The sequence below is a fragment of the Protopterus annectens genome, chromosome 14.part0 (assembly GCF_019279795.1).
Source record: "Protopterus annectens isolate FY-2018-M chromosome 14.part0, PAN1.0, whole genome shotgun sequence".
NCBI classification, from domain to species: Eukaryota; Metazoa; Chordata; order Ceratodontiformes; family Protopteridae; genus Protopterus; species Protopterus annectens.
Window position 1 is genome coordinate 239,285,670 of NC_056748.1, and position 26,069 is coordinate 239,311,738.

Genomic DNA, 26,069 nt, shown 5'->3' on the forward strand with positions numbered 1-26,069 from the left:
TTACATTTGTTATACATACCACGGTGGTACCATGATGGAACTAACAACAAATCAAACTGAAGTTAATTTGGAACTTCCTTATAAACCAGAGAATTCTACTTTAAGGAAACCACCGCTTGAACTACTTCAACGTAGCCTTGACGCTAACATCAACCCGTTGAATGGCTGTGAGTTTGCTGTAAGTGAGGGGAACGCAGTATTGAATGGTGATGACTCTGAAAGACTGGACTCGGCGTTGAGTGCGTTTGAGTTTGAGTTGTTGAAACTGAAACGCTTGCAAATGCAGCGTTTCCACTTCGAAGTATGCATCAACAAGAGACTTATACCACGAGGATTAAGGGTACTCAACATGCCGACTACTGGGAATAGATACCCTGAACTTTTAAGCCAGTGGCAACAACTAAATATAGAGGTGAGCATCAGTTGCATGAAACTCATGAATGAGTTTTTTATGCCCGAGGAATGCTCACGTCAAGACTCTATTAGGAAAAGACAGATAAATTTGTATAATGACTTTACTAGAAGTGTTGTGGATCCACAATTGGATTATTTAATGGATAATGTTGGTTTGTTTGAAAAAAGGTTATTTGAGCAAAAAAAGCATAAATTAATCAGGGACAATAATGACTTTTCAAGTGGCCAAGTCTTTACTTGGCCTAGGAATAATTTTAGTGAACGAACAGGTGCTCGTAATAGATTTAATAGACCATCAGAGCACAATTATAATGATAGGAATGGTAACAGGGATGGTGCTGTTGTTGTTAATTCATCGTCTGTGATCAACACGAATGAAAGCAATGTGTGTATCACAGATGTGAATAATGATAGCTTGTTTGTTGTTCCTTCTGAAAGAATAACTAACGTTAGGCAGAAAGAATCAGTCAATGATTTAAATGGTTCCACTGTTACATGTAAGAACACGGACTCAGTAGATAGACCTGAACAGACACAGGTGGTTCATAGCAAAGTACGTAATGTACAAAGTAATGTGAATAGGGAGGAGGAGGTTTTTACCCCTTTCCCCATAGAAGAGAATTACAGGAAGGGCCGGGGTCGATCTATGAGCAGAGGGAGGCAGAAGAGGAAAGCTCAGAGCAGCGATATGAGAGAACCAATCCTGAAAAAAATGTGGGAGAGACTGACATAGTTGTTAATTTATCTCATAGACCACTTAGTAAATATGAAATTGAGGTCTTAAATAAAGGCCTGTCTTTCATCCCTTCAAGACGAAGTTGTATAACTGACACAATTTTAGATATTAAGTTATTTGTGAGGAATTTACAATTGAAAATAATGTTTTCCGGAGGTGTGGTTGAGAGTATGGATAGACAGTTTAGGAATCCGAGTTTAATAATACCTAATCTACAGCCCTCACTAGAAATTTTTGACAAGATGGTAGAGAAAGATATATATTCGTTAGAGAATAAGAATATTCATTTATTTAAGAAAAATCTAAGTATAAGACAGGACAAAGCCTTACAAGATTTAATGAATGATGGCAATATATCAATTAGGCCAGCTGACAAGGGTGGACCCATAGTCGTCCTTGACAGGTTGGCCTATAATAACAGCATGGCTGAGATGTTAAAAGATACACGGTATTATAAATTTATTACAATTTTAGATGTCCAGCATGTTATATCTAGAGTTTATAGCGGCCTTGAGGACATGTACAAGCTGGGTATAATTGATTATCAGTTATTTAGTTATTTTTTCATAGAGAATCCCACTATTCCAACTATTCATGGTTTGCCCAAGGTTCACAAAGATTCCATCAAACCCCCAATGAGACCGATAGTTTCTGGTCGAGGATGGGTGACTGAGCATTTATCTGTATATATAGGAAAAATCTTAAGACCATATGTCAATGTTAATAAGTTTATACTCAGAGACTCAAAGGAATTTTTGTTAGATTTTTATGAAGTAGTTGGGAACTATGGTCGTGACTCAAGTTTACTATTGGTCACGATGGATGTGAATTCATTATTCACTAATATTCCGAATGGTAAAGGCATTGAGAGCATTCATAAATATTTGAGTGTACACTCTAACCTATTACCCACTAGGGTGGACTTTCTTTGCACTTTGCTGGAAATCATTCTGGAAAGTAACATATTTTTGTTTAATAATGATTTCATTGCCCAAAAAGATGGAGTAGCTATGGGCACTTATTGTGCCAATAGCTACGCCAATCTGGTTATGGCCTTATGGGAAGAAGAAAGATTATGCTGTCTTGATTTATTTCGGAGACATGTCTTGTTTTATAGACGCTTCGTGGATGACTTGTTTTTTCTGTGGGATGGTTGCTTGAGTGATTTTTATTAGTTTCTGAGGAACAAGTCAATATGCTTACTCCTTATTTAAAATTTTCTATGAACTATTCGAATCAGAACATCTCTTTTTTAGATGTGAATGTATGGCGGTTACCGAATGGTGACTTTAATACAGGGGTGCATAGAAAGTCTTGTTATAAGAATACGCTTTTACATAGAGACAGTATGCACCCAGGTCATATTTTTTCTAACATCCTTAAAGGGCAGGGGATTAGGGTCTCTAGATTGAATCCATGCCCAGAAGAATTCGAGAAGGAATTGGGTGATTTAGCTGTTAGGTTTAGCGATAGGAATTACAGACCTGTAGAAATTGAGAGAGCGTTTACTCAAGTCAGGGACCATAGGCAAGGAAGGGCATGCCCTATATTCTCGGAGACAGGGCTGCAAGTTTATAGAATGAATTCTGAAGGGACCCTGGTTAACAACGATAGTAATAAGAACCAGCAGAGGTTAACTTTGTTTTATACACAGGATGTGCACAGTATCAAAAATGTCATTATTAAGCATTGGGATTTATTGACTTTGGATCTCGAGGTCAAGAGATATGCAGGTGAACAACCGTGTTTTGTTTATAAGAATAGAAAGAACCTGCATAGGTTATTGTGTTTTACGAATAATAAACAAGATGGAAATAATTTAAGTTTTGAAGGCACACGACCTTGTCATAAGTGCAACTATTGTATTTATATTAATGGTATTAATGTCTTTGTACATCCCAACACTGGACAGGTGTTTCCTATCAAAATTAACGCTAACTGCCGTATTAGACATGTAGTATACATTGCTTCCTGTATATCCTGCCGATCATTTTATATTGGCAAAACTGATAGGATGTTAAAAGAAAGAATTAGAGAACACTTGTATCAAATTTGTATTGGATCTGAAGTCAATGCACTATCTAAACATGTCTCACAGAACGATAGTACGCATAGGTTTCTATTTTCAGTGTTGCATGTGAATACACCTAGCATGAGAGGAGGTGATGTCAGGAATTATACTGAAGATGCTGAGACAAAATGGATTATAAAAACACAAGCACACATCCCCCCAGGTCTCAATGACAGGGTTCCCCTTAGACCTGCTCTTAAAAATAGGAGACATAGAAAATAGATACAGTGTGATTTCTGATGAATAGGACCAGTAACCTTCTATGATGGTATTTTTATGCAGTATATATGTATATGCTTTTAAGTAAGCGATATATGTGCTTTTCTATATATATGCATATATAGTTTTTGTTTTTATTCTTATGTATATATATATATATATATATATATATATATATATATATATATGCTTAGATATGGTTGAATTTTAAAATGTATTTGATCAATTTGTGTTGATTTATGAAATGTTTTACGAAGTTGATGCCTTTAAGGGGTCATTTTACTAATTAATTAATTGTGTTGATTGGCACATTTTGAATTTTTTATATAAGCCTCATTTTAGATTTGACTGTTATAGGCTTGATGAAGCTTGATAGCGAAAGCGCTTGTCAACTGTGTACATGAATAAAATTGCTACTTTGTGTTTTAAATCGAGAGTGGATCTATACATTATTTGGAACTGATATCCTAGGAACCAGGGTCTGAAGAGACGTGGATTGCTTTTTATGCTACTTGTTTGCTGACTGCCTGGGGTGACTGCGAACTAGTTTCTGATTTTATTTTTATGAACTTAGTGAGTAGTATGTCCACATCATTAGGAGTTTCGATTATGGCTCCTAGTTTGCAGTCATCTGCAAACTTTGTTAGCCAAAGACCTTCTGTGTTAGCCTGTACTTCAGAGAAGTAGATACAAAACAGGAGAGGACCCAGGACTGAACCCTGTGGTACTCCACTTGTCACTGGTCTGAAGTCGGATTTGAAGTCTGCTACTTTCACAGTGTGGGTTCTATCCATGAGCCAGTTGGCAACCTATCTTGTAACTTAGGGATTTATATCTAGTTTAGTGAGCTTATCTATAAGTCCAGAGTGGGGGATGGTGTTGAAAGCCTTGGCGAAATCTAGATAAGCTGTATAAACCACTTTACCCTCATCTGTGGCTTTGGTGACTGCTTCAAAGAAGTCAGTCAGATTTAGGAGACATGATCTGCCTTTTACAAACCCAAACTGGGTACGGTCCAGAGTTTGGAGCTTACCAATGTCTTTGTTTACGAGTTCCATGATGATACATTCCATGGCCTTGCAGACCAGGCTCATCAGGCTAATGGGGCGGTAGTTCCCAGGGTCCATCGTGGCTCCCCCTTTGTGGAGTAGGATAACCATCGCGGTGCGCCATTCAGTGGACACAAAGCCTGAGGTGAGGCTATGATTGAGCATGGTACTTGGGTATGGTGCCAGTTCATTCTGTAGTTCATGTAGAACGCAGCCTGGGATATTGTCAGGTCCCATGGATGCTGTGTTCTTGGCTTTGGAGAGTGTGTTTTTTACCTGTTCAGCTGTGATTACAGGAAATTTGCATTCTTCCGGTATAGAGATGGGCCCTCTAGGGGGTGTGAGGGGGGTAAAGTTAGCACTGAATCTATCTGCTAGGATGTTGGCAATATCAGTTGGTTCTGTACATTTAGTGCCATTGTGATGTAACTCAGAGGAGATATGAGTGTTGCCATTGAGATTCTTGTCATTGCTATAGAATGCTTTGTGGTTGTCTTTAGTGGCAACCTGGTAACATGGATAGCTGAACAGTTATTAAACAGAGCATGGATGGTAGAATATAATGTCCAATGGGGCAATATCATGTGGTATGGACAATGCAATGTGATACCCATGCAATGGTCCAGTAATCAAGGAGCCTCAATCCTCACCACTAACACCAGTGATGGGCGTGCACATTGGGGAGAATAACAAGTACACACACAGTAAAGCACAATTTCCCTTAAGAGCACACAGAGATCAGTCAGTCAGTCTGGGGCTGGTTTCTCCCTTTCTCTCCAGATCTCCAATAAGACTCCCCACTGGCACAGCTACAGGGTCCAGTTCTTAGCCTAGTGGTCAAGTTACAACCTACAGAACCCTCTCTGTCCAACCAGTACTTCATGTCCCTGCCCCAGTAGCTGACACAAACACACACTTTAAGATTTGATTTGGATACAAACACACAGACACTTCTGGGGAAGGCTGGCACATGTTCTCCAGCTGTGCCCCCGTTCTATCCTGACTATAAGGTAGTACCAACTGGCACCAACCACTAATATTAGCTACTATAAGGCCCTTCCCAAAGGATGACCAATTTTACTGTGCAATATTATTATCCAAATAGTAAGTGTGACTGGGACTAGAAGGCTATTTAGGAGTGGCTGGTACAGTATCACCACATACATGCAATGCACTCTAAGAGCTTAAATTATCTCTACACAAAACAGCCACAGTAGAAAGGTTTAAAAATATGTAATAATAAATAATAAAAACACAAGATAATACTTCTTACTTTAACACAATGACATAACAGAGTTCAAAGATGACAGGAAACTTTTAAAATAATATTGTAGGATAGTCTGGCATAAGTATAGAAAACAGCTAGTCTAATCTGGCTAAATTCCTATTTAACTCTAAGAGGCATCACAGTTCTAAATAGTACTTTACTTGCAAGACAGAGTGCTGCTGAGTTGTTAACACGTTCAGACAAAATTCAAAATGCTCTCATCTCTCTGTTTGAGAAAGTCTTAAATTGATAAACACCCAGTACTGCTTAGTCATTTTCACATTACATCACTTCTATCACTTCTTTAGTTCTCAGGCTAACAGAAACTGAAAATTTACATTTCTCTGTAAGTGCACCTGGCCAGAAAGCCACAGCAATAAAAGACATTTTACATCTAGTAATTAACTCTGTCTTAATAACAATAGAAAGAATTTGCTAGCTCAGACATCCTGTCTCCGAGCTTTGAGATCAGTCATATAATGTTTTACTTATCAGCTTTCTTCCAGCAGTGTGCACTGTGGTTACATTTTTGAAGCTCAGTACAAGATATTGTTTAATCATAACATATAGTTTTCTTTACATTTGTAGAACAAGCCTGTGGATTACATTATGACACAGAAATATTTACAAAATTCTATCTGGCTGGGCTTGCAGCCCCTTAGTTTTTCACACCACAATAGTCCATTCTTAGATACAAAATGCCTACAGCTGTTTCTAAGAATTATAGTGGCAATTATTTCCAGGGTTAAATGAAAGTGTTTCAGTTACTAGCATTTTAAAACTGCAAGCATCCAGACTGTGAACTGATGATATATATATATATATATATATATATATATATATATATATCGTCTTAATTATTAAGTGAATTTTGATTATATGGTTATTTCTTTCTTTAATTAGATGCATCATTTTTTTACAATTACACACACTATTGTTTGAATATGCAATTTATGCTTTAAGAAAATTGAATTATATATTTTCAATATATTTATATATATTTATGGTTGTTTCATTTTAGGATATATGGGATGGTGAAATATTTATTTAAGAACATTAATGATCATGTGACTAGTATCTATTTAGGAAGGAAGTAACCATTTATTCTAATAAAGTCCATGTAGTGATAGACGAAAGTGCTTAATAAAGTAGGGAGTTTTTTTAACTGTAAGTGTTCATTTCTTGTTCACCATGTGCTTCAACTGTTGGTGTTTAATCAGTTATTAGTAGAGCTTTTTTTTACCCCATTCCTGGGTACCAGCTTTATTTTGGTTTATTTGATGTTATGTAACTCTCTGCAGCTTTTCTCCCCAGGTCTCTGCTGAAAATAGGTACTTATTACCCAGTCAGACTTTCACGGTAAACAAATGTCAATAAATAAATTCATATTTGCACTGTAAGTTGCACATCTTGCAGGATATTCAGTGTCATTTATATTGCTAGTTTTGCAATTAAACACATTTTCAAATTTCTTTACATGTCTCAACAAACATGCACTCAGAGAGGAATTTCTTGCTGCCATGTGAAAACTTATGTCTGGTTAACAAAAGTTTTAAGAATATATGAGTAGGTTATCCAGTTCCAAGGTATAACAATTTCCTTGTGAATGTTTAGCAAAAGATATAATTCTGTGTTTGTGTATATCTTAATGCATTATAGTATTTACAGAAAGACTATGAATGTAGTGGATATCATCACTGTAAAAAATTATTTTTACTGATAGCATTGCTATTTGCACAGTTTTGATGGGTTTATATTAGAACATCGAAGTATTACCACATCAGATGTTCTAATATCAAACCATTTCACTCAAAACACCACAACATCGAACACTCAGAACAGCAAATTTTTTCCCAGGGAAAAAATTTGCTGTTCCAACAAACATACACACAACACAAGCACACCAAAATACATAATCCACACATATACACTTCACAAAACCCTACACTAAACCATACATACACTACTAGCTATCCACTTACCTTAACCCAGACCTAACCCTAAGGTCCATAACTACCGCACACTCACCTTACCCACTCCCTAACCCTAAAGTCCCTATCGCACACTCACCTTACCCGCTCCCTAACCTAAGGTCCCTATTGCACACTCACCTTTGTACGCACACTTACCTTAACCAGTCCATAACCTTCGCTCCACAGTCGAGGAAATAGAGAAGCTGCAGAAACGGCCCACCGAATACTTTCTCTAGGAAAGTATTCGATATTCTGCAGCTTCGCTATATTCAACGTTCGATGCAAAGAGTTCAATATTAGTACATTCAACGTAGTAATACTTCGATGTATTATATAAACCCGTTTTGACAACTTTTGTTCACAGATTTTTCACATTTGTTTATTATATGCCTTTTAAGCTGATTTTTCAAAACATACTCTGAAATGCAAGAATGTGTGCAGGTTGCTAGAAGTGTGATACCATGAGTCTATATTAAATTATCGAACGGAACGAATGTCTAACAGCTGAAATATCGAAAGTGCGGTTTAAATTACTTAGTTTTGTGGGGGGCTGCACCCCCCCACTAATTACATATACCAACTCAGAGATCGCACAACAGTGAGGAAAGGTCAAAATTCCCGATCTTCACTGCACCCCAATCCCACAAACCAGAACTCGATGAACAGCACTTTCGATATTTCGGCTGTTTGACGTTATATAATTTAATATAGACCCGATACCACATAGGTGTTAATGAGTTAATAATAATAGAGCTTTGTATGGTAGAATGGAAGTGTTTTCACACTGTTTGCTTCCTATCAAACACTCCATTGATTCATATTGGACTGAAAACTTTAGTGTTTTATAAGCAGCTTGGGTTAAAACAGACTGAATTTCAGTTTGATTTGAAACACTGACCTCGTATGAGTACTGAAACAGGACTGTTTCTTCTTTGTTTGAGTTTGAATTTGGGAAAACTCTAATATGCAGAGAAAGCTGAACCAGGACTCTTTACATTTGTTTATTTTTGAATATGAACTCGATGAACTCTTTCCAAGCTTTTGAACAATAACGCATTTTTACAGAGAATAGAGGAGATAAAATACAGTCTGATTTCCCAGAGGCAATAATTTCAAACTTTAATAATTTGCTTATGAGTCAAGTGCAGCTATACTGAATGTTTTAGAAACTTAGTGGTAGCCAGGCTGCAATGTTGTCTATAAAGTGATAGTAATACAATTATTTAGAAGTAGTTAGATTTATTCTGGTGCCAACTATCAATTCAAAATATTTTCTTTAATTTCTAAATGTACAATCAGTTACTTCCTGATATATTTAATTGGTGTTTTCTATGCTTTCACCGTATTCCTATTAAGTATACTGATTTAATTTCTTCATTTATAAAGGACTGGGGCTGGTCTTATTTATTAATATATAAAAATGCAACCTCACAGCACCGGTGTGACTCTTGGCAACTGCTGCTTTTCAAGAGAAAATATTTGGCTATAAGCTACTATATGTTGGTTGCCTCTTTGGAACAGTGTACTGGCCTTAGGCATAGGCCAACTATGTGGCCGCCTAGGGCATCATTCTAGCAGGGGCACTTTTCCAGTATTTGTTTATTTTTTGTAGTAAAGAAATGATTTCTTTAAAATGTGTTGAATGAATACAAGAAAAATTGAAGAGTAAGGCAGAGTGTGAGAAAATGAAGGATAAAAAGTAATCTGGACGGTGTAGGTAGACTAGGATGGAGGCACCAGGTGGTGTTTGGAGGGGTGCTACTGAGCCTTTTTGCCTAGGGCACCAGCTGATCAAAGGCCAGCCCTGTGGTGACTGTGTATACTTTGAATGCAGAAAAAGGGTGTTACACTGGAGCAGTATCAACATTCCCTGCTAGAAACACTGTATGTGTGTGAAAACTAAGCTTAACTAAATCTCATTTATTATTGGTAAGACTACACTGAAAGTTGGCAGGTTTAGACTAAAGTGAGTGAAATCCTTGAGAGAGAATGCTTTGTTCTATGGCTGTACAATGTCAAACCTATCAGGGTGACAGGTGTAGGTCATATTCCAAGGCAGTGATGTATCTATGGAGTGTACTCAATGCCAATGATTTTAACATATTTATTTGGTGTTCACTGAGGCACATCATGAGAAACCTAGACTCAGATTATCATATATAAACTGGTGCCAGCAATAGGCAGTAATGGCCCTACTCCTAACACAAATCAGTTTGCAGTGATATGGATAAATCATTAACTGGACTTATACAGCCTTAAATAGTATGTACATCAATTTTATCACCAAAATGGTTGTTTACAATTGCTGTCACAACGTAAAAATATGCTATACGCTGCACAACGGTTATCTGATTTTTCTTTGTAGTCAGTATACTTAGAAAACAGTACAATGAGCATCTAAGAATTTTCCAAAATGTTAGGGCCATGGCTGTTTAAACAATACAGACCAAATGAGAAACGAACTCCCACATACTGGTTTGAACAAGTTTGATATAGTATAAGGAGTGAAGACCCAGCCCTGGAAAGCAAGGTCAGTACTTGTTGTTTGTCTTTTGGCTTTTCCCGGTTAGGGGTCGCCACAGCGGAACTCTGGTCCACTAATGATTGGCAGTAGATTTTTACGGTGCCGAGTTGCCAGCTCGATGCCAAACCTTCAACGAAGGCACGCCCATTCACGCATGTCTTTCGGAATGCCACTCAAGACTCCACACAGGAGGCACTCCCCACACTCCAGCTAAGAACTGAATGGGAAAACCTCTTGCTGTGAGGCAACAATGCTACCGCTGCACCACCGCGGATCTAAAGCAAGGTCATGTAAAGCCTTACCTGTGAGCAGAGGAGTTAAAAACCTCATCCCTTGTCCTTGCTCATCCTGATTTTCATTATACACTCCTTTAAAGACTTGCATGAAGCTACCACAGTATTTCCCCTCATACACTCCTTTAAGGACTTGTATGAAGCTACCACAGTATTTCCTTTGCAGGCTTCATACATTTCATCAGAGCAACACCCCATTGTAAATAATGGTTGGGAGCACCTTGTGTAGATCTGTTTATCTCCTTTCAGAACTTACAGCTAGAGAATTTCTGCTACAGATCTCTTTGGAGATGGGCTTGGAAGACAGATGCCCTTTCATTCCCATGGCCGTGAATGTTTCTGTATGCTTTTCTACACTTTCCACTGATATCCAGGGCTCTCCAAAAATTTGCGGTGGTGAGTCTCTTGCCCATTGGTTCTCCATTGTTTTTAATATAGCCAAGGGCAATTACTACAATCTTCTCTCAGAATGGATTTGCTCACATAAGACAGAGGTTGCTTGATACACCACAATCTGAAAAAATCTTCAACAAGTTGCCTACATGACAGAATTTTAATGGCTTTTAGGCACCAGTTTTCTGAGAATATGAAGCACATACTACAGGAGGCAAACAAAACTGTTACTAGGAAATCATGTATGTGCAAGTGGAAAAGATTTTCTAGTTGGTGCCAGTCCAAGAACCAGGGCACTCCAGGTCTGGCTGTCTCTGGTCCTTGATTATTTGTATGAGCTATTGTCCTCTGGTCTTTCTTACAAAGTACATTTGGCAGCCATTTTCTGCTTGGTTGCCTTTTGATCCCCTCCTTTCTAACCATGCTAAAGTTAAACAGTTTTTGAAGTGGGTGTTGTATAACTATCCACCTAGGAAACGGGTAGCTCCTCCTTTGTATTTCATCTTTGTACTTGGAAAAACTCACTCTGATTCCATTTGAACATGTTCATTAGGCTGTATTGAGTTTCTTAACCTGGAAAGCAGTTTTACCCATTGCTCTGGCATCTGATAGGTTATTATCTGAATTATAAACACTAATGGTGACTTAACTCCATCTCATTTTTCACAAGGACAGGATTTCTTGGAGTACTAATCGATTTTTATGCTTAAAGTCATCTCAGAGTTTACTTTAAGCCAGACCATTCATCTTTCTATCGTCTTTCCTGAACCTAAGAATACGTTAGAAAAGATTCTTAACATTCTGGATGTCCATAGGCAGCTTAAACACAACTTAGACAAACCCTGAGTCTTCAGAAAAGCTTATCAGCGGTTTGTCTGCTACAACAGTAACAGCAGAGGACAGCTAGTGGCTAAACTGATCATTTTCTGGTGGCTGTTTCATGCTCTATCTGTTGTTACACTCACCATAATAAGTCACTTCCAGTCAGGGTTAGAGCCCATTAAACAAAAGCTTTAGTTTCTTCAGTGGTTTTCTGGAAAGGGATAGACTTTAGAAGTATTCTAGAGACAGAAACGTGGTCCTCTTTCCACACTTTTACAAAGCACTATAAACTCAATTCCGTTTCCAAGTCCAGAACAGGCTTTGCTATGACCATTCCCTGGGGCTCCTGGAGTCTTGGTGCATTGGCCTCCTCCCTTTATTAGTTTTGTACGTTATGATAATCTACCAAAACTATTCATAGGCTCCTGCAATAGAGCTCTATGACTAAACATAGTACAGCTTTGTAAGTAAACTTAACATAACGGTCATATCTCTCAACCTTTTAACATGAGTTCTGGACAAAGCCTAAAATAATGAGGGGCAAAGGTCCAAAGATAGTTACAGATTCCAGATATTTCTCTTATAAACTTAGTAAGTTTCTAGAATAACAGAAGTTGTGTTAGCATGCAATTTCTGAAGGATATGAAGACTGAAACTCAAATGTATGTAATTATTCAGTGACTTCAGTACTCAGCGATTTGCAAGAAAATCACAAATTTTATGAGGAACAGACCAAAATTATGAGGCAAACATCCAGACATTCTGAGAAAATCTGGACAGTTGAGAGGTATAATAAAGTAGATGTTGTAATTTATCACTGATGTAGTAGCCTCCCCTCCCTTCAGTCCCCCTTTTTATGATTTTCTGTTTTTGTGCTGCCAGGATGAGGATGTTTCACCTTTTTTGTACTTAGCTTGCTGTTGGGTTTGTTTCCTAGCTTTCTTCTGTTTGGGCTGTTTCCTCCCTCCTGAGCAAAAATACTCAAGCCTTTTCTACTCCAAATGTCCTTATATGGGACTCTGCTCAAAATCCTAACAGTTGGAGAATGTGGAAAATGTTCTTTAGCTTTGAAAGCTGGACAGTCATGTTTAGAAACCACTTACCTTATGATTCTGCAACAGGGATTTCTTAGAACATTAACTGTTATGGTACATTTACCTACACAACTTTACTTTGTTCTATATAATCACTAGAGGATAGATCAACTACTGTTAAGTCTTCACTTATAAGACAGGAGCATTACTCAAATGTCCAACTCATTCCAGTGAAGGCCATGGAAGGAATACCTGACCAGCTGCCATTGGATTGGGATCATATGGACTGGCAGAATAGTGACTGCCTGGTGTTTCTGGACAATGAATTGCTACTACATTTATCACAAAGTATCTATGAGAGATTCAAATATATAACTAAGATGGATGCATCACTCTCACAAAACAATCTATAAGCACAACACAAATACAAGTAAAGCTATCACCTACTGAGGCTGTAAGAAAATCACTGCCTATGCCTCCAAGATCAAACAAGACTAGGTCACTGTAGAAATTAGAAACAACACATGCTACCACATCCAGTCAGGAAAACACTTTCCTCAAACCAAGTACACAAACAGTCCAGTAATAAAATGTGCTGGTGATTGGTAACTTCACAGTACAAGACACAGAATCTTCTCTCACAAGGCTGGATAAAAATAGGATGATAGTGAGCTGTCTTTCAGGTGCCAAGATTCGCAGTGTGCTAAGAGTCCTCAAGTATTACTTTGACATGATGGTGGTGATCCATGTGGGTGTAAATGACCCGGCATGCAAAGGGATATGCAAAGGCATTTCTGAGCTCTCGATGCATTTCACAAACACAGGAAAGACTGTAGAGTTGTGCAAAGTTCTACATTTGCCAAGAGTGATGCTGAGGAAAGGAAGAGATGACCAAGAGTGATGCTGAGAACAGAGAAGAGATGACCAAGAGTGATGCTGAGGAACAAGGAAGATATGACGACCAAGAGTGATGCTGAGGAACAAGGAAGAGATGATGACCAAGAGTGATGCTGAGGAACAAGGAAGAGATGACCAAGAGTGATGCTGAGGAACAAGGAAGATATGATGACCAAGAGTGATGCTGAGGAACAAGGAAGAGATGACAACCAAGAGTGATGCTGAGGAACAAGGAAGAGATGATGACCAAGAGTGATGCTGAGGAACAAGGAAGAGATGACGACCAAGAGTGATGCTGAGGAACAAGGAAGAGATGATGACCAAGAGTGATGCTGAGGAACAAGGAAGAGATGACGACCAAGAGTGATGGTGAGGAACAAGGAAGAGATGACGACCAAGAGTGATGCTGAGGAACAAGGAAGAGATGACGACCAAGAGTGATGGTGAGGAACAAGGAAGCGATGACGACCAAGAGTGATGCTGAGAAACAAGGAAGAGATGATGACCAAGACTGATGCTGAGGAACAAGGAAGAGATGACCAAGAGTGATGCTGAGGAACAAGGAAGAGATGACCATGAGTGCTGCTGAGGAACAAGGAAGAGGTGACTGTTTTCAACCATTGGCTGAATAACTGGTGTCATTCCAAAGGGATACTGCATGTGTCAGAATGAAATGCACTGATACACAGCCCTATCTGCTTCACCAAGGATGGCTTGAACCTATTATTCCAGGGCTTCAACATACTGGTTAAAGCCTTTGGTGCCTCCTGTAGTGCCTTTTCAAGCAGAGTTCAGCTAGTGGATCTTCCAACTTAAAAACTAAGCATCAGACAATATCAGTATTGCACTGCCCATTGTTATTAGTCTAAATAACAAATTGGCTAACCTTGACGCCCTCCTGCATATGTAGCACATTTATGTGTGTATCACTACTGAAACCTTGTTTAAAAATGCAGAAAGAACCTCTGTGTACCAGGCTTTTTCCCCTACCACACCTTTAGACCCAACAGGAACTATGGTGGAATATCTATATTTATTAAAGACCATATTATGTCAAGGCAGAGACCCATAAACTGAACTTATTGACATTTAACTCACTGTAAATAAAGCACACTTATCAAACCATAGCATGTTAAAGGTCCACCATCATAACCATGTCCATTTCATAAATAAATTGGGTGAACTTCAAATACAAAAAAAATGTCACCATCCAAAGAGATTTTAACTACACATATATAAACTAAGAGACCTATACCACATATGTAGGCTATGCCCAAAAACTTCATCAGTTTCATAAACAAGAATTTCCAGGATCAAATAGTCAAAAGCACATGACAGGACAACATATCCTTAATCTGATCCTTATAAATTCAAGATCTGATTGCATTATCCCAGTAGTATACCTATCTCCAGTCAAGTGTGACCACAAATTGGTAGCCTTCTCTTTTAAAATCCCTAAAGCAGCAGATGGAAATATTGTAGTATTCAAAGACTTCAAATATACACACTTCCTGCATTTTTATGAAGAAGCCTCAATATTCAATAATAACTGTAACTCCTAAAATGTTCACATGGTTAGTAGTTATGTGAATAAATTATGTGCTACTCTAGAAAATGGTATAAATCTGTCAATCCCTACCACAACTAAACAAAAACAGAAGGGTAAGAGCAAATGAGCCTGGTGGCCCACATGTATAAATAGACAATACAATAGAAGGTAAGAAACTCATTAGAATATATAGCAAAACAAAAGATTCAAAAATCAATGTCAGCATGAAAAGGTTACCCAAACAACTGTAAAAATACAATCAGAAAAGTGAACTTTGACAGGCATCAGAAGCTAAGGATAATTACAAATCCTTATTTACTTATGTTAGGAAGTTACACAAAAAAATCCAACAATTGCTCTGAGCTTATTCATAATGGAACTACCTAGTCTGAGCCAGTGGATAATGTAAATATATTGGCAAACAAATTCAGTACATACTTCACCCCAAAGACATTTGTATAAATCTCACATAAACCTACGTATCTCAATCCGCCTATCATCACAAAAGGACACTTGTTAAAAGTACATTCCAAAACAAACAGAAAAATGCATCCTGTATGAGACCTGATAACATACCAGGCAATCTGCATAACAGAACTAAACGTGCACTGATGGACCTGTTCCTACCATTATTTATCTGTCTTTTATCCACTAGCTTTGTCCCACAGTTTGGTGACAGCAGTTGTGATGTCACTTATAGGTACATAGGTTCATAGGTTAGTACTAAGCTAACTGCCTTTGTGAGCCATTTTAAGCCTAGCCAATTATCCCTTGTGAGACTCAAACCCTGCACCTTGTATTTGTGAGGCAAACACCTTAACCATTAGGCCACCCTCCCAACCTTCATAAGTGCATTTCCACAAAGGACCCCAGGAATTACAAACCCATCAGTCTGACGTACCACATCTACAAGACTATAAAACAGCACAAAAAATCTTTTATGACATGATCTTCAGGCTATTGGCTTTATTAATGGCCGATTTTGTCTAATGAATATGTGAATTTTTATAGGGATAACAAAATCCATGGACAGGGTTCATGCTGTCCATATAACATACCTTGAGACCATTAAGGCATTAACATTCCAACATTATCAGCAAATTAATATACTCCAACTTGATTCCTATGTAAATAGATGGATAGTTAGTAGGCTGAGGGACAGAACCCACATTGTGAGGGTGGCACACGAGTCCTCAGAGATCATGAAAGTAACCAATGAGGTACCACAGGGATCCCTGCTGGAAACTCTGCTGTTCAGCATATACTTCTCTGATCTCCAAATCTAAAACTAAGAACTCTGATTAACCAAGTCTGCAGATGACTTAAACTGAGTATTGTATTTAACTCCTCTTCTGATGTCCATAAGCTACAAAATGAATTTATACATGGTAATAGCTGGTGCTCTGAAAATGGGCTAAAACTAAATGCTAAAAAAATTGTGGCCATTCTGTATGCATGTATCTTAATCATAATCACAACTCAGAGGGTGGTGCTAATAAATAAATACTCTCCTACATCGGATAAAAAAATGGATGCATGGCAGATTAAATACCAGCGGACATGTAGCAATAAGTAAACTGTTATAGTGCAAGACATTGTGATATCAGTGCAAGGCACTATTGACAAAGTGAGGGGCCGAGCATGAGTGGTGTACTACATGTCCATCTAACCTCCTCTGCAGACAATACTCAACTCCCTGGGTGGCATTGAAATTTTAACTATCAAAATAATAAATGAATAATGTTAGAATAACTGACAATGATGTCAATATTGTATATTATGTTCAGAACTTATTTTAGCCATACCAGTAGACTTCCTTTACATTAAACATCTTAGTTTTCACCCACACATTCCATCTCAATTAATTAAAGTCTTGGTAAATCTCAATAGTTATACCAGTGCAAGTATTAATTGTATCTTTATACAATTATTGCTGATCACTGCCCCACCCTCTGTTACCCAGGCTTTTATTTATGTATGTATGCATCTTTCTATCAGTCCGTCTGTCTAAATATCTAACAAAGTTATTAACTTTTCCATTACTACAAAACATAAATTGCTTACAATTTGCTCATGTCAACCTAAATATGAAGAGATGAAATCATGTAGAAACGTAGTCTCCAGCTGCTATGCTTCCTGCATCTATTAAAAGACTAGTAATGAATGAAGTCACATAGTGGACCCACTATTTTATTTAACAAAATCTGATAACTTGATCGCATCAGGGCTTCAATGCATTGTATAGATTCAGCTCTTTTTTTATCTGCAATAATAATATGAGATGTACTATGGACCACTGATGTTCTGGTACTATTTATATAGACCTCACTTTCATGTTTGAACTTAAATACTCACTTCTATCAGATTTTTATTAATAGATCTCAACAGCCTGCCAGTATAGTAGTACATAGAAGAAATGCATTATTTACTGTACACTGAATCACTCTAGTCTTGAATAATTGCAAAAGATGAACACACTCCTGCCATACTTGGGGAATTCTTCGTCTTGCAGACATCCCCCCTTTCCTCTAATCTTGGTCTGTATGTCTTCTCTGTTATTTTTTTCAGAAATACATCTAATGCATTTCATTCACATTTCCACAAAGAAAACATTTATTTTCTGGTATTTTAGTATCCTGACACCAAACATCTTATACAAATAATAGGCTCCACAAAAACAGTTCTGATATTTCAGGTTTCAGAATAATCACATATTCTAGAAACAAGCAAAAACCAAAACAATGGATATAAACCCAAATTTGACAAACTTTGGCTCTCTCAACTTACTAGTCTCTCATAGCTTACTACTACTGATTATATTCTCCTTTAACTATTTTGCTTTTTAGATATCTCCTGTTCTCTATCTCTCCATTTCTACCCATGCAGGTTGGGTGCTGACTGGTAAGATACAGATCGTTTGCCTCTGCGGTCAGATTTGTTGTCATTAGGGTTGGTTTCTATCCTTTTTCTTTTCTATTGCTGCAGCCTATGCTTTGCCTCCAGTTCCACTTCAGTCATCACCATGGTTCTTGGACCTGCATCTCTAACTGATACAGTTGTAAAACCCTTTTCCGCGATACTTTCGTCTCTGTCTAGTGTCAGCGGCTATGCATATAAATCACAGTAGGTTTTTGAATTCCAGCATGTACTATAATATGCATCTTCAAATTATGTGATTTACTGATAATGCTGTTTTTGTATTACTTCAAGTATTTGTTAACATGCCTTTTTTCAGTGGTGAAAAAGAATGACAGTCCTGAGTAGGTTAAGAATTTCCACGGTGTTGACAACTGTTAATAATCTGCTCAGGTAACAACACAAGGTACCCATTACAAGTCTTAGGAAAGTAACTACAATCCATATAATAGCAAAACTTAAAGTGTGACATTGCCAACATATACTGCAGTATCTCAGGGCATTCCCTTATTCTGAAGTACAACAATCAATGGATTCACAGAAGAGGTGTGAACACACAAACCTTCAAACTGGAAGTGTAAGGGTGTAGCTCGTCTGGCAGAAACACTTCAACTTTTACAGTTTGCTTTTTTTGTCAGAATTGCACATTCATTTTCAAAATGCTGGGACACATGTTGTTACATCTCATACTTCCAATGGGGAGCCAGCAATAACATTTGGTCCCCAACACCATTGTAAATATAGTTTTTAGTCTGAAAACTTTATAGTGCAATGGAAACCAAACATGAATATAAAGATCTGAAGCATAAGAAACCATAATCACTGCTTAGAAAGTCCGGTCTTGAGATAGAACCAGTCTGTGAAAACTTTTTTATGCAGATGAGTAGCAAGCATGAAAAGGTCAGCAGCCTGTACTCCGTTTTCAGATGAATGCATATATCCTTCTTAATTAGCCACGGTGTTCTTTGCTTTTATGTGGAGGGTTGCTGTAATTGCTCTGATCATTTTTGTTATTTTAAACCTTATATAACTCATACTAGAAAATGACTTTTACAACAGTAGGTCAAAATTTTGTCAAAACGCTTGTAATTTCACAAACGTATCACAATAAATATGCATATTAAAACATAGTTCAAAGCTAATTTTTTTCTAGCGGTGCATGGATTTTTGCAGGGCAGGATATGTAAATAAAGCAGAAATATTCTGAGGAAAATAATTCTGCCTAGAAAGCTGCAGTGATTGTTGAGTAAGGGAATCCCAGAATACAAAAATCCTATAACGTAGAAGTTTTATTTTCATTTTTATTTTAAATTTGAGAACTGGGGTGCAGCACTGTTGGATACAGCTTTTGGAATTGAGCTGTTACTGAAGCTGACATCCATATCAAGAACAATTGGTTTTCCTAGCATAGTTTACCATACTTCAGCAAACTGTGTACATTGAGGGGGTCTGTATTGTTAATCTAGTATGCTTCACCAAAAAAAATATTCTGACCCGATACTACAGCTTATGTGCAGTGATTTGTAATTTCCATAAAAAATGTTAAAGTCACTAAGAAGAGGTCTGCCTTCCAATAACATATAATTGGTACTATGGGACATCAGAAATCCCTTCAAGATACAATATTTGCTGACTAAATATTAAGAGCCCAGTCACTAAATCAAATTTCACTATTCTTTGATGGGCTTTTGTCAATTGTGAATTTTCCATCTGGAAATTGCCATGGATTCTTCAGGATATGAATCTGAAAGAGTCACAAATCAAAATGTTTCTGCCATAATGTGATTACAAATGTATGGTTATGTTATGCAGTTTTGAGAGCTGCTGCTGCATTTTTTCTGCTACACGAGTAAATTGCAGGCATTTACAATCAGATAACACTTTAGTAGTTTTTATTCTACCTTTTATGGACATTCACATGTGTTCATAGACATATTAAAGGTGCTACACTCTGCCCTAATTTCCTTTCATATCTCAGAAAATTAAATGTACAGTTTACATCTAAAACTGATGCTAATAAAATGATAATATATGCACATAGTTTCAGTCTGAAGCAGACACTGTGCATCCCTATAGACTCAGAGGAATAAGCCTTATATTTATTGGGCTACAGATAATAAAATATGATTAAAAATTAGGTACCTGATGCTTTGTAAAGTTCTTTGAGATGCCCCTCAGGAAGTTTAATTTGATGAATAGTTACGTCCACTGTACCTCCTCCACAATCAACCACAACATAACGATCACCTATTAGGAACGAGAGAAATGCATGCCAATTAATAAATGTTACAACTTATCAGTTCTTGCAGAGGTTTCTAAAATATTGCTTATAAAACAGAGGCAGTAGAGCAACTTGACAAGCTGTCAATCTGCAGTGTTTTGTCGACTTTGCTCATGCAGCTATATAAAGAAGCACACATGAAAGCTAATAAATGGCTTCTAAAATTACTTTGTAATCAACTATATTGTAACATTAGAATTTGTTAATTCCTCTGATGGCTGAAGAATTTTACAAATAAACATAAAAATGGATAACCATGTAAATGACATAAAACACTACACTAAAACAATTGTTTCTAGGTTGCACTTTCTTCCAGCAGCCATTCTGTTCAATACTCCAGGTATTGCATACTGTGTGGACAATCACTCTAGGCCTACAAGGATAGTGGTATAAAGTAGCACTGCTGCAAAACTGCAGTTAAAACTGGTCAGGAAACCACAGTAATTGTTGTTGCTATTTAAAGTAATGAAAACATTGTGGAGCAGAGTCAACCAAATGCAACACTTCATTAGTGGAAAGCAAGTGCAATGTAATAAGCTTCACTTCAAAGATCTGACCAACATTTCAGTCATTAATGTGTGTTATAGTTTTAGTCTGACAGTACTGACACAATGTGCAAACATAGCAACTTCTTTTCACAAGTTAATGCTGAGAAGAGCATTTCCTGAGTAAATTAAAGAGCCGAGCCGGTGACATCATGCTACAAAACTTCCTGTCACAGACGCATGTCAGCACAGTCGTGATCTGTTACACTATTGGCTGTTCAATCTGTACTGAATCACAGCACTGCACTGAGGGAGACAATCAGTTCAGCAGATAGCAAACAGGTTTTCCATTTGAGAAAGGGTATGCATATAACTTAATTCCAGTTACCTTATTGTCTAACATAATATAATTACATATTATTCAGTAAACTATTAACATCTCGTTTTATGAGTAAGAGCAAAACTAAAGGTGCTGTGGGTAACATATAATTTATTATGTTTCATATAAAATATTATAAAGAATATAACGCTTTTTGTTTTCAAAGGAAGCTGTATTTTTCTCTGTCCATCACAATATGCAAAACAAGAATTATACAAAAGTCAGGTTCAGCCAACAGACAGTTTTTAAAACTGAAGCTGAAGCATTCTGTTTCTTTAAAAAAAAAAAAGTGTATTTCTGTCATTTGCCTGTTATAAAAATAATGTTTTTGACCAGCATCATTTAAAATCCATATTACATATCAAAAGTTTATTTTATTATATTTGTATTTGTTTTCTGGAGCAAAGCACTGATTCCAATGGACTTTTTTTCAGATTCAGGCTGGGAGTGGTGTGTGGTTAAATGACTTGGTTAAAGTCACACAGTTACGCAATGGAGGCTGAGGGAATCTAACCTTGTACCACTGGACCACTTCTGTTAATTTGATAATAAAATGTACACTTTAAATTAGGGGAGATTAAGTGGAATATTCTGTTCCTTTTTGTTACTGTAGTGTTATAAGCAGTAGTATAGACAGATTTTATTTTATATCCAGAAAAGGCATGATGAACTGAAGGCATCCTTATTGTAACCCAGATATCATGGAGTGTTTCAAGCAGAATTGTATAGTATGATGAGAAAAGGGCTTGAGTATTATATGAACAAAACACCAAAGCTATAACACTCAATCTGCACCAATGGGAAACGCCACTGAAACACCTCAAAAAGAGAATCCATGGCCTCCAACACCTGTCCTATGCAGACAGGCTCAAATCACTATCACTCTATTCAGTATCATAGAGATTACTGACTTATGTCTCGCCTACACGGCAATCTCGGACCATGCCCTACTAGAGATGCTCCATATCCGCAAGTCTAACTCCACATGCATTACCCACACTTGAAAGGCCTGAATCTAATATGCAACATCAACAAAACCTGTTGGAGAGACAGGTTTGTCTCTGGAGGCTGCTCCATCTCTGGAATAGACTTCCCATACATGTCAAACAGAGCACCTTACTGACCCACTTCAAGCGCAACCTTGATGAGTGGATGGGAAACCTCAAATTTGTCCCATGGGTTTCACCTGTGTCCTTCGCTGACAAGGCTGACATGTACTAACTAAGGTTTCTTTCTGGGGATAAATTCTTGGCTAGGCTTATAAGGCTCCTAGGGCCATTAGCCTAGTAATCTCATATTATCCTATGAACAGATACAGGTAGATGGCAGTTGCAGAACAAAGTAAATAAAGCCCATAACTGATAGCAAGATAGGGCAGGAAGTGAAAGGATAATCAATGGGAACTAAGTGAAGAAAGGAGGTGTCACAATGTAAGTTGCCCATGTCCAAAAGATATGAAACAGGAAGTAAAATAAAACAAAGGGCAACAACTTGATAAAAAGAACTTTATTTAAAGTGGTTAATATTGTTCCAAAGTAAGGGGATCATCTGCAGCTATAATCTGCTAAAATAAATGTACTCAACATTCTTACAGGTCACATGTATAAGTGCCTAGGAAAAAGATGTGGCAAGATGGGAAATTACTTCAAGAAACAAATGGACCAATGAACAGAAAAGGTTCAATGGGCAAGACTTGAGCAGCTGAAAATAAATAGCAATGGTTTGTGGTAACTAAGTAAAACAAGGACGGAGGTGATGCCAGAATTACATTACAGTCCTCAAAAATCAAGGGCATATGTGTAACATTTGTGTAGCATAAGACACTATAAAACAGACAGAACAAAGTATATAATACTGGGTTTGAGGAGGAGAGAAGATTAATAAAGCAGTGGGTGATGCAGAGGCCATACTCAGTGAGAGAAGAAGGAATTAAGTGGCACATATTACAATTACAAGAGATCAAGTGTACATTTTTAAGACACTTCCTGTAAGATTCATAAAGAATAAACTGGTTGTGTATAAATATACAGCTCTGCTTGCATTCACATAGAACAAATCAGAAACTACCTAAAAAGTGCCAATTTTTTCCAGGAACAAGACCATACACTTCCACACAAGAGATTTTGCCTTTCACTTCATCTTACTTGCATACATACCTCTCCACCTCCAAGTATTGCAAACCATTACCCTGGCCTTTAAAAATCATACCAGATGTCAGAAAGAGGAACACTTACTTAGTTTTCACAATAAAAGTCTTATTATAACATGCTCTACATAACAGTTAGTAGTAGTCAGTCTTTGCAAAGGTTTACTTTATGTATTTAGGCTAATTATGCATACACCTATAAACAGGTCTAACTTTATGAGGAACACTGTAAATCTAGGAGGAGCGGGATCTAAAGCTGCATTCCAAAATCATAGTGCTATGCCTTAATCATAGCAGTTGAGAGGCATGCTTGCATATACCACCTCTGAGATTGCAGTGACTCGGGGAAACAAAACAAAATGCTCTCTAAAGTGTAATTTTTCATTCCAATGTTTTTCCTTGTTAGTGTGATTCCCTCCCCAATTTATTAACAATACAGATATTTAGATGAAGAAATTTGTAAGCATAATATGCCCAACCAACCAACCAAGGGGCGGCCAAGGTGGTGCAGCGGTTAGAGTTGCTGCCTCACACCAAGAGGTTCTCCAGTTCGATTCTCGGCTGGGATGCCTTCTGTGCAGAGTCTGCATGTCTTCCCTGTGGTTGCGTGGGTTTCCTCCGGGTGCTCTGGTTTCCCCCCACATCCCAAAGACATGCTGTAGGTGGATTGGACACACTAAATTGGCCCTAGGCTTGAGTGCATGCATATGTGTGTGTGCCTTCCGTGGAAGGTTGGGCATCGGGCTGGCAACTCGACACCATAAAACTCCACTGCCAATCATGAGTGGACAGGTGATTCGCTGTGGTGACCCCTAACCAGGAAAAATCCAAAAGAAGAAGAAGAAATATGCCCAACCAAATACAACCTAAAAGTGCAGAGGTGACAGCTATTATGCCCTTATGTTACAAGGACTTAAAGGGAAACCTTTTAGAACTAAACTGCAATGCATTGTAATGTGATGTCTTTTATTGAAAATTGCTAAATACGTCCTATTTTAGAAAAAAAAATAAGCACTGATGTGGTATGTGCAGAGAGAGTGGCACGCAGCAACGAAGGATCGGACCATGTTACTTACAGCGGGGATCAAGTTTAACTGGATCTCCACTGAAGTAATAATAACTGAGTCCGGCCGGGGGGGGGGGGTGCAAATGTGGTTTTAATATGGCACTGGAAGAATACAGACACTGCCCTGGAAACAGACCTCAAAGTGGAACAGCACAGTATGTCTTGGCTGATGGTCTTTGATAAAAATGATCTGGTTGTAATGCATAATTATTTGAAAAAGAGACTATAAGAGGCTCCTGTACCAACAGACACAAGTTTCTGCATGAAGAATGAGATGGCAATTGAACTAAGGATCCCATCACAGTCAGCATAAAATCTTAAGTTTGACAGTGTTTATACATGGCAAGGGCGAAACACTGGCAGCAATGGTTATATAGAAATGCGGCGGTAATAAAGGAGCACTAAATTCACCCAGTCTAACAATTCCTCACTTACAATACAGACTGTCACACATTCTTGAATGCATTTAACACTGTTTACCTCACGGACATATTAAGATAATGGTGCTGTGCATCCAACTATCCTGTCCTCTAAAGGTATTTATTTGTACTGCCTTTAAGATATCCTCCCACCCACTGATTATATTATGTCATCCTGTTGCTGATTTTTCTTCTGCTATATGCTCCTATAGGGGCTAAATTCCTGTTATGCTTTTGCCCCTCTCTTTCCTCAAACCTGCACCTAATAAGCACCTTTATTCCTGCTGCATGGGATGTCCTAAGGATCCTGCAACATTTTATTTGTTAATTCTAGGTTGTTATCATCCTCTGCCTTTGCAGAGATGGAATCTTCATGAAGGTACACAAACAGCGACAGGTTTATCTTTTCTATCAGTGATATCCCTGCCATGCAGCCTTTCTTCTTCCTTTGACATACAACTTCTCGGAAAGCCCCATGGCCCCTTTACATTTCATTTGTTGTTACAACAATTTTATCAGTTGTATTTACTTTCTCTTGGTTTCTGTGCATTGCTCAGCACTTCCTTGTTTTAAATGCAATCTGTCATAGTTTTTACTGCTCAGATTTTCTGAAGTTTAGCCTTATATTTTTCATTTAATTTCTGCATTAATCCCTTTTGCTTACACTAGTGTAGTCAGCAAAAAAGACAAGCATTTTTCCATTCCCTCAACAGCATCAATTATATATACAGTAAAAAAGAATCTAACTAGTTACCAATCCTTTTAAGGGACTGAATTCCATTAACTGTTAACTTCACTTTCTGTTTCCAAGTCAATATTTCCAGGTTATTTCCACAGAATCCATTTCTGGGCTATTTACTTGTTTATTATCTATGCACATATTGTTGTACCAAATTCCTTGATAAAGTGCAGAGCGGGTATATCTACATCTTCATCTTCTAATGTTTAGTCGTGTTGGCCTATTGAGTCAAATATTTCTATTAGATTCATCATTCATTACCCGTTATGAATTACTATTTCAAATGTTTGCATCATATGCCTTACCAGACAAATGATGAGAATGTTGAAAAACAAGTTATAAACAAATGAAACAGATTAATGACCTTGAATAAGGGCATTATATTCCAGTAGTTAAG

The 26,069-nt window shown here is 37.6% G+C and overlaps 1 protein-coding gene across 1 annotated transcript in view; it reads right to left on the reverse strand.

The window, feature by feature from the left end:
* HSPA12A (heat shock protein family A (Hsp70) member 12A) overlaps nucleotides 1-26,069 on the reverse strand; it is a 956,869-nt gene that overhangs the window by 51,841 nt on the left and 878,959 nt on the right. Inside the window, exon 9 of the mRNA XM_044055963.1 lies at nucleotides 20,300-20,404. Coding sequence (XP_043911898.1) covers nucleotides 20,300-20,404 — 105 coding nt within the window. The remainder of the gene's footprint in view (nucleotides 1-20,299; nucleotides 20,405-26,069) is intronic.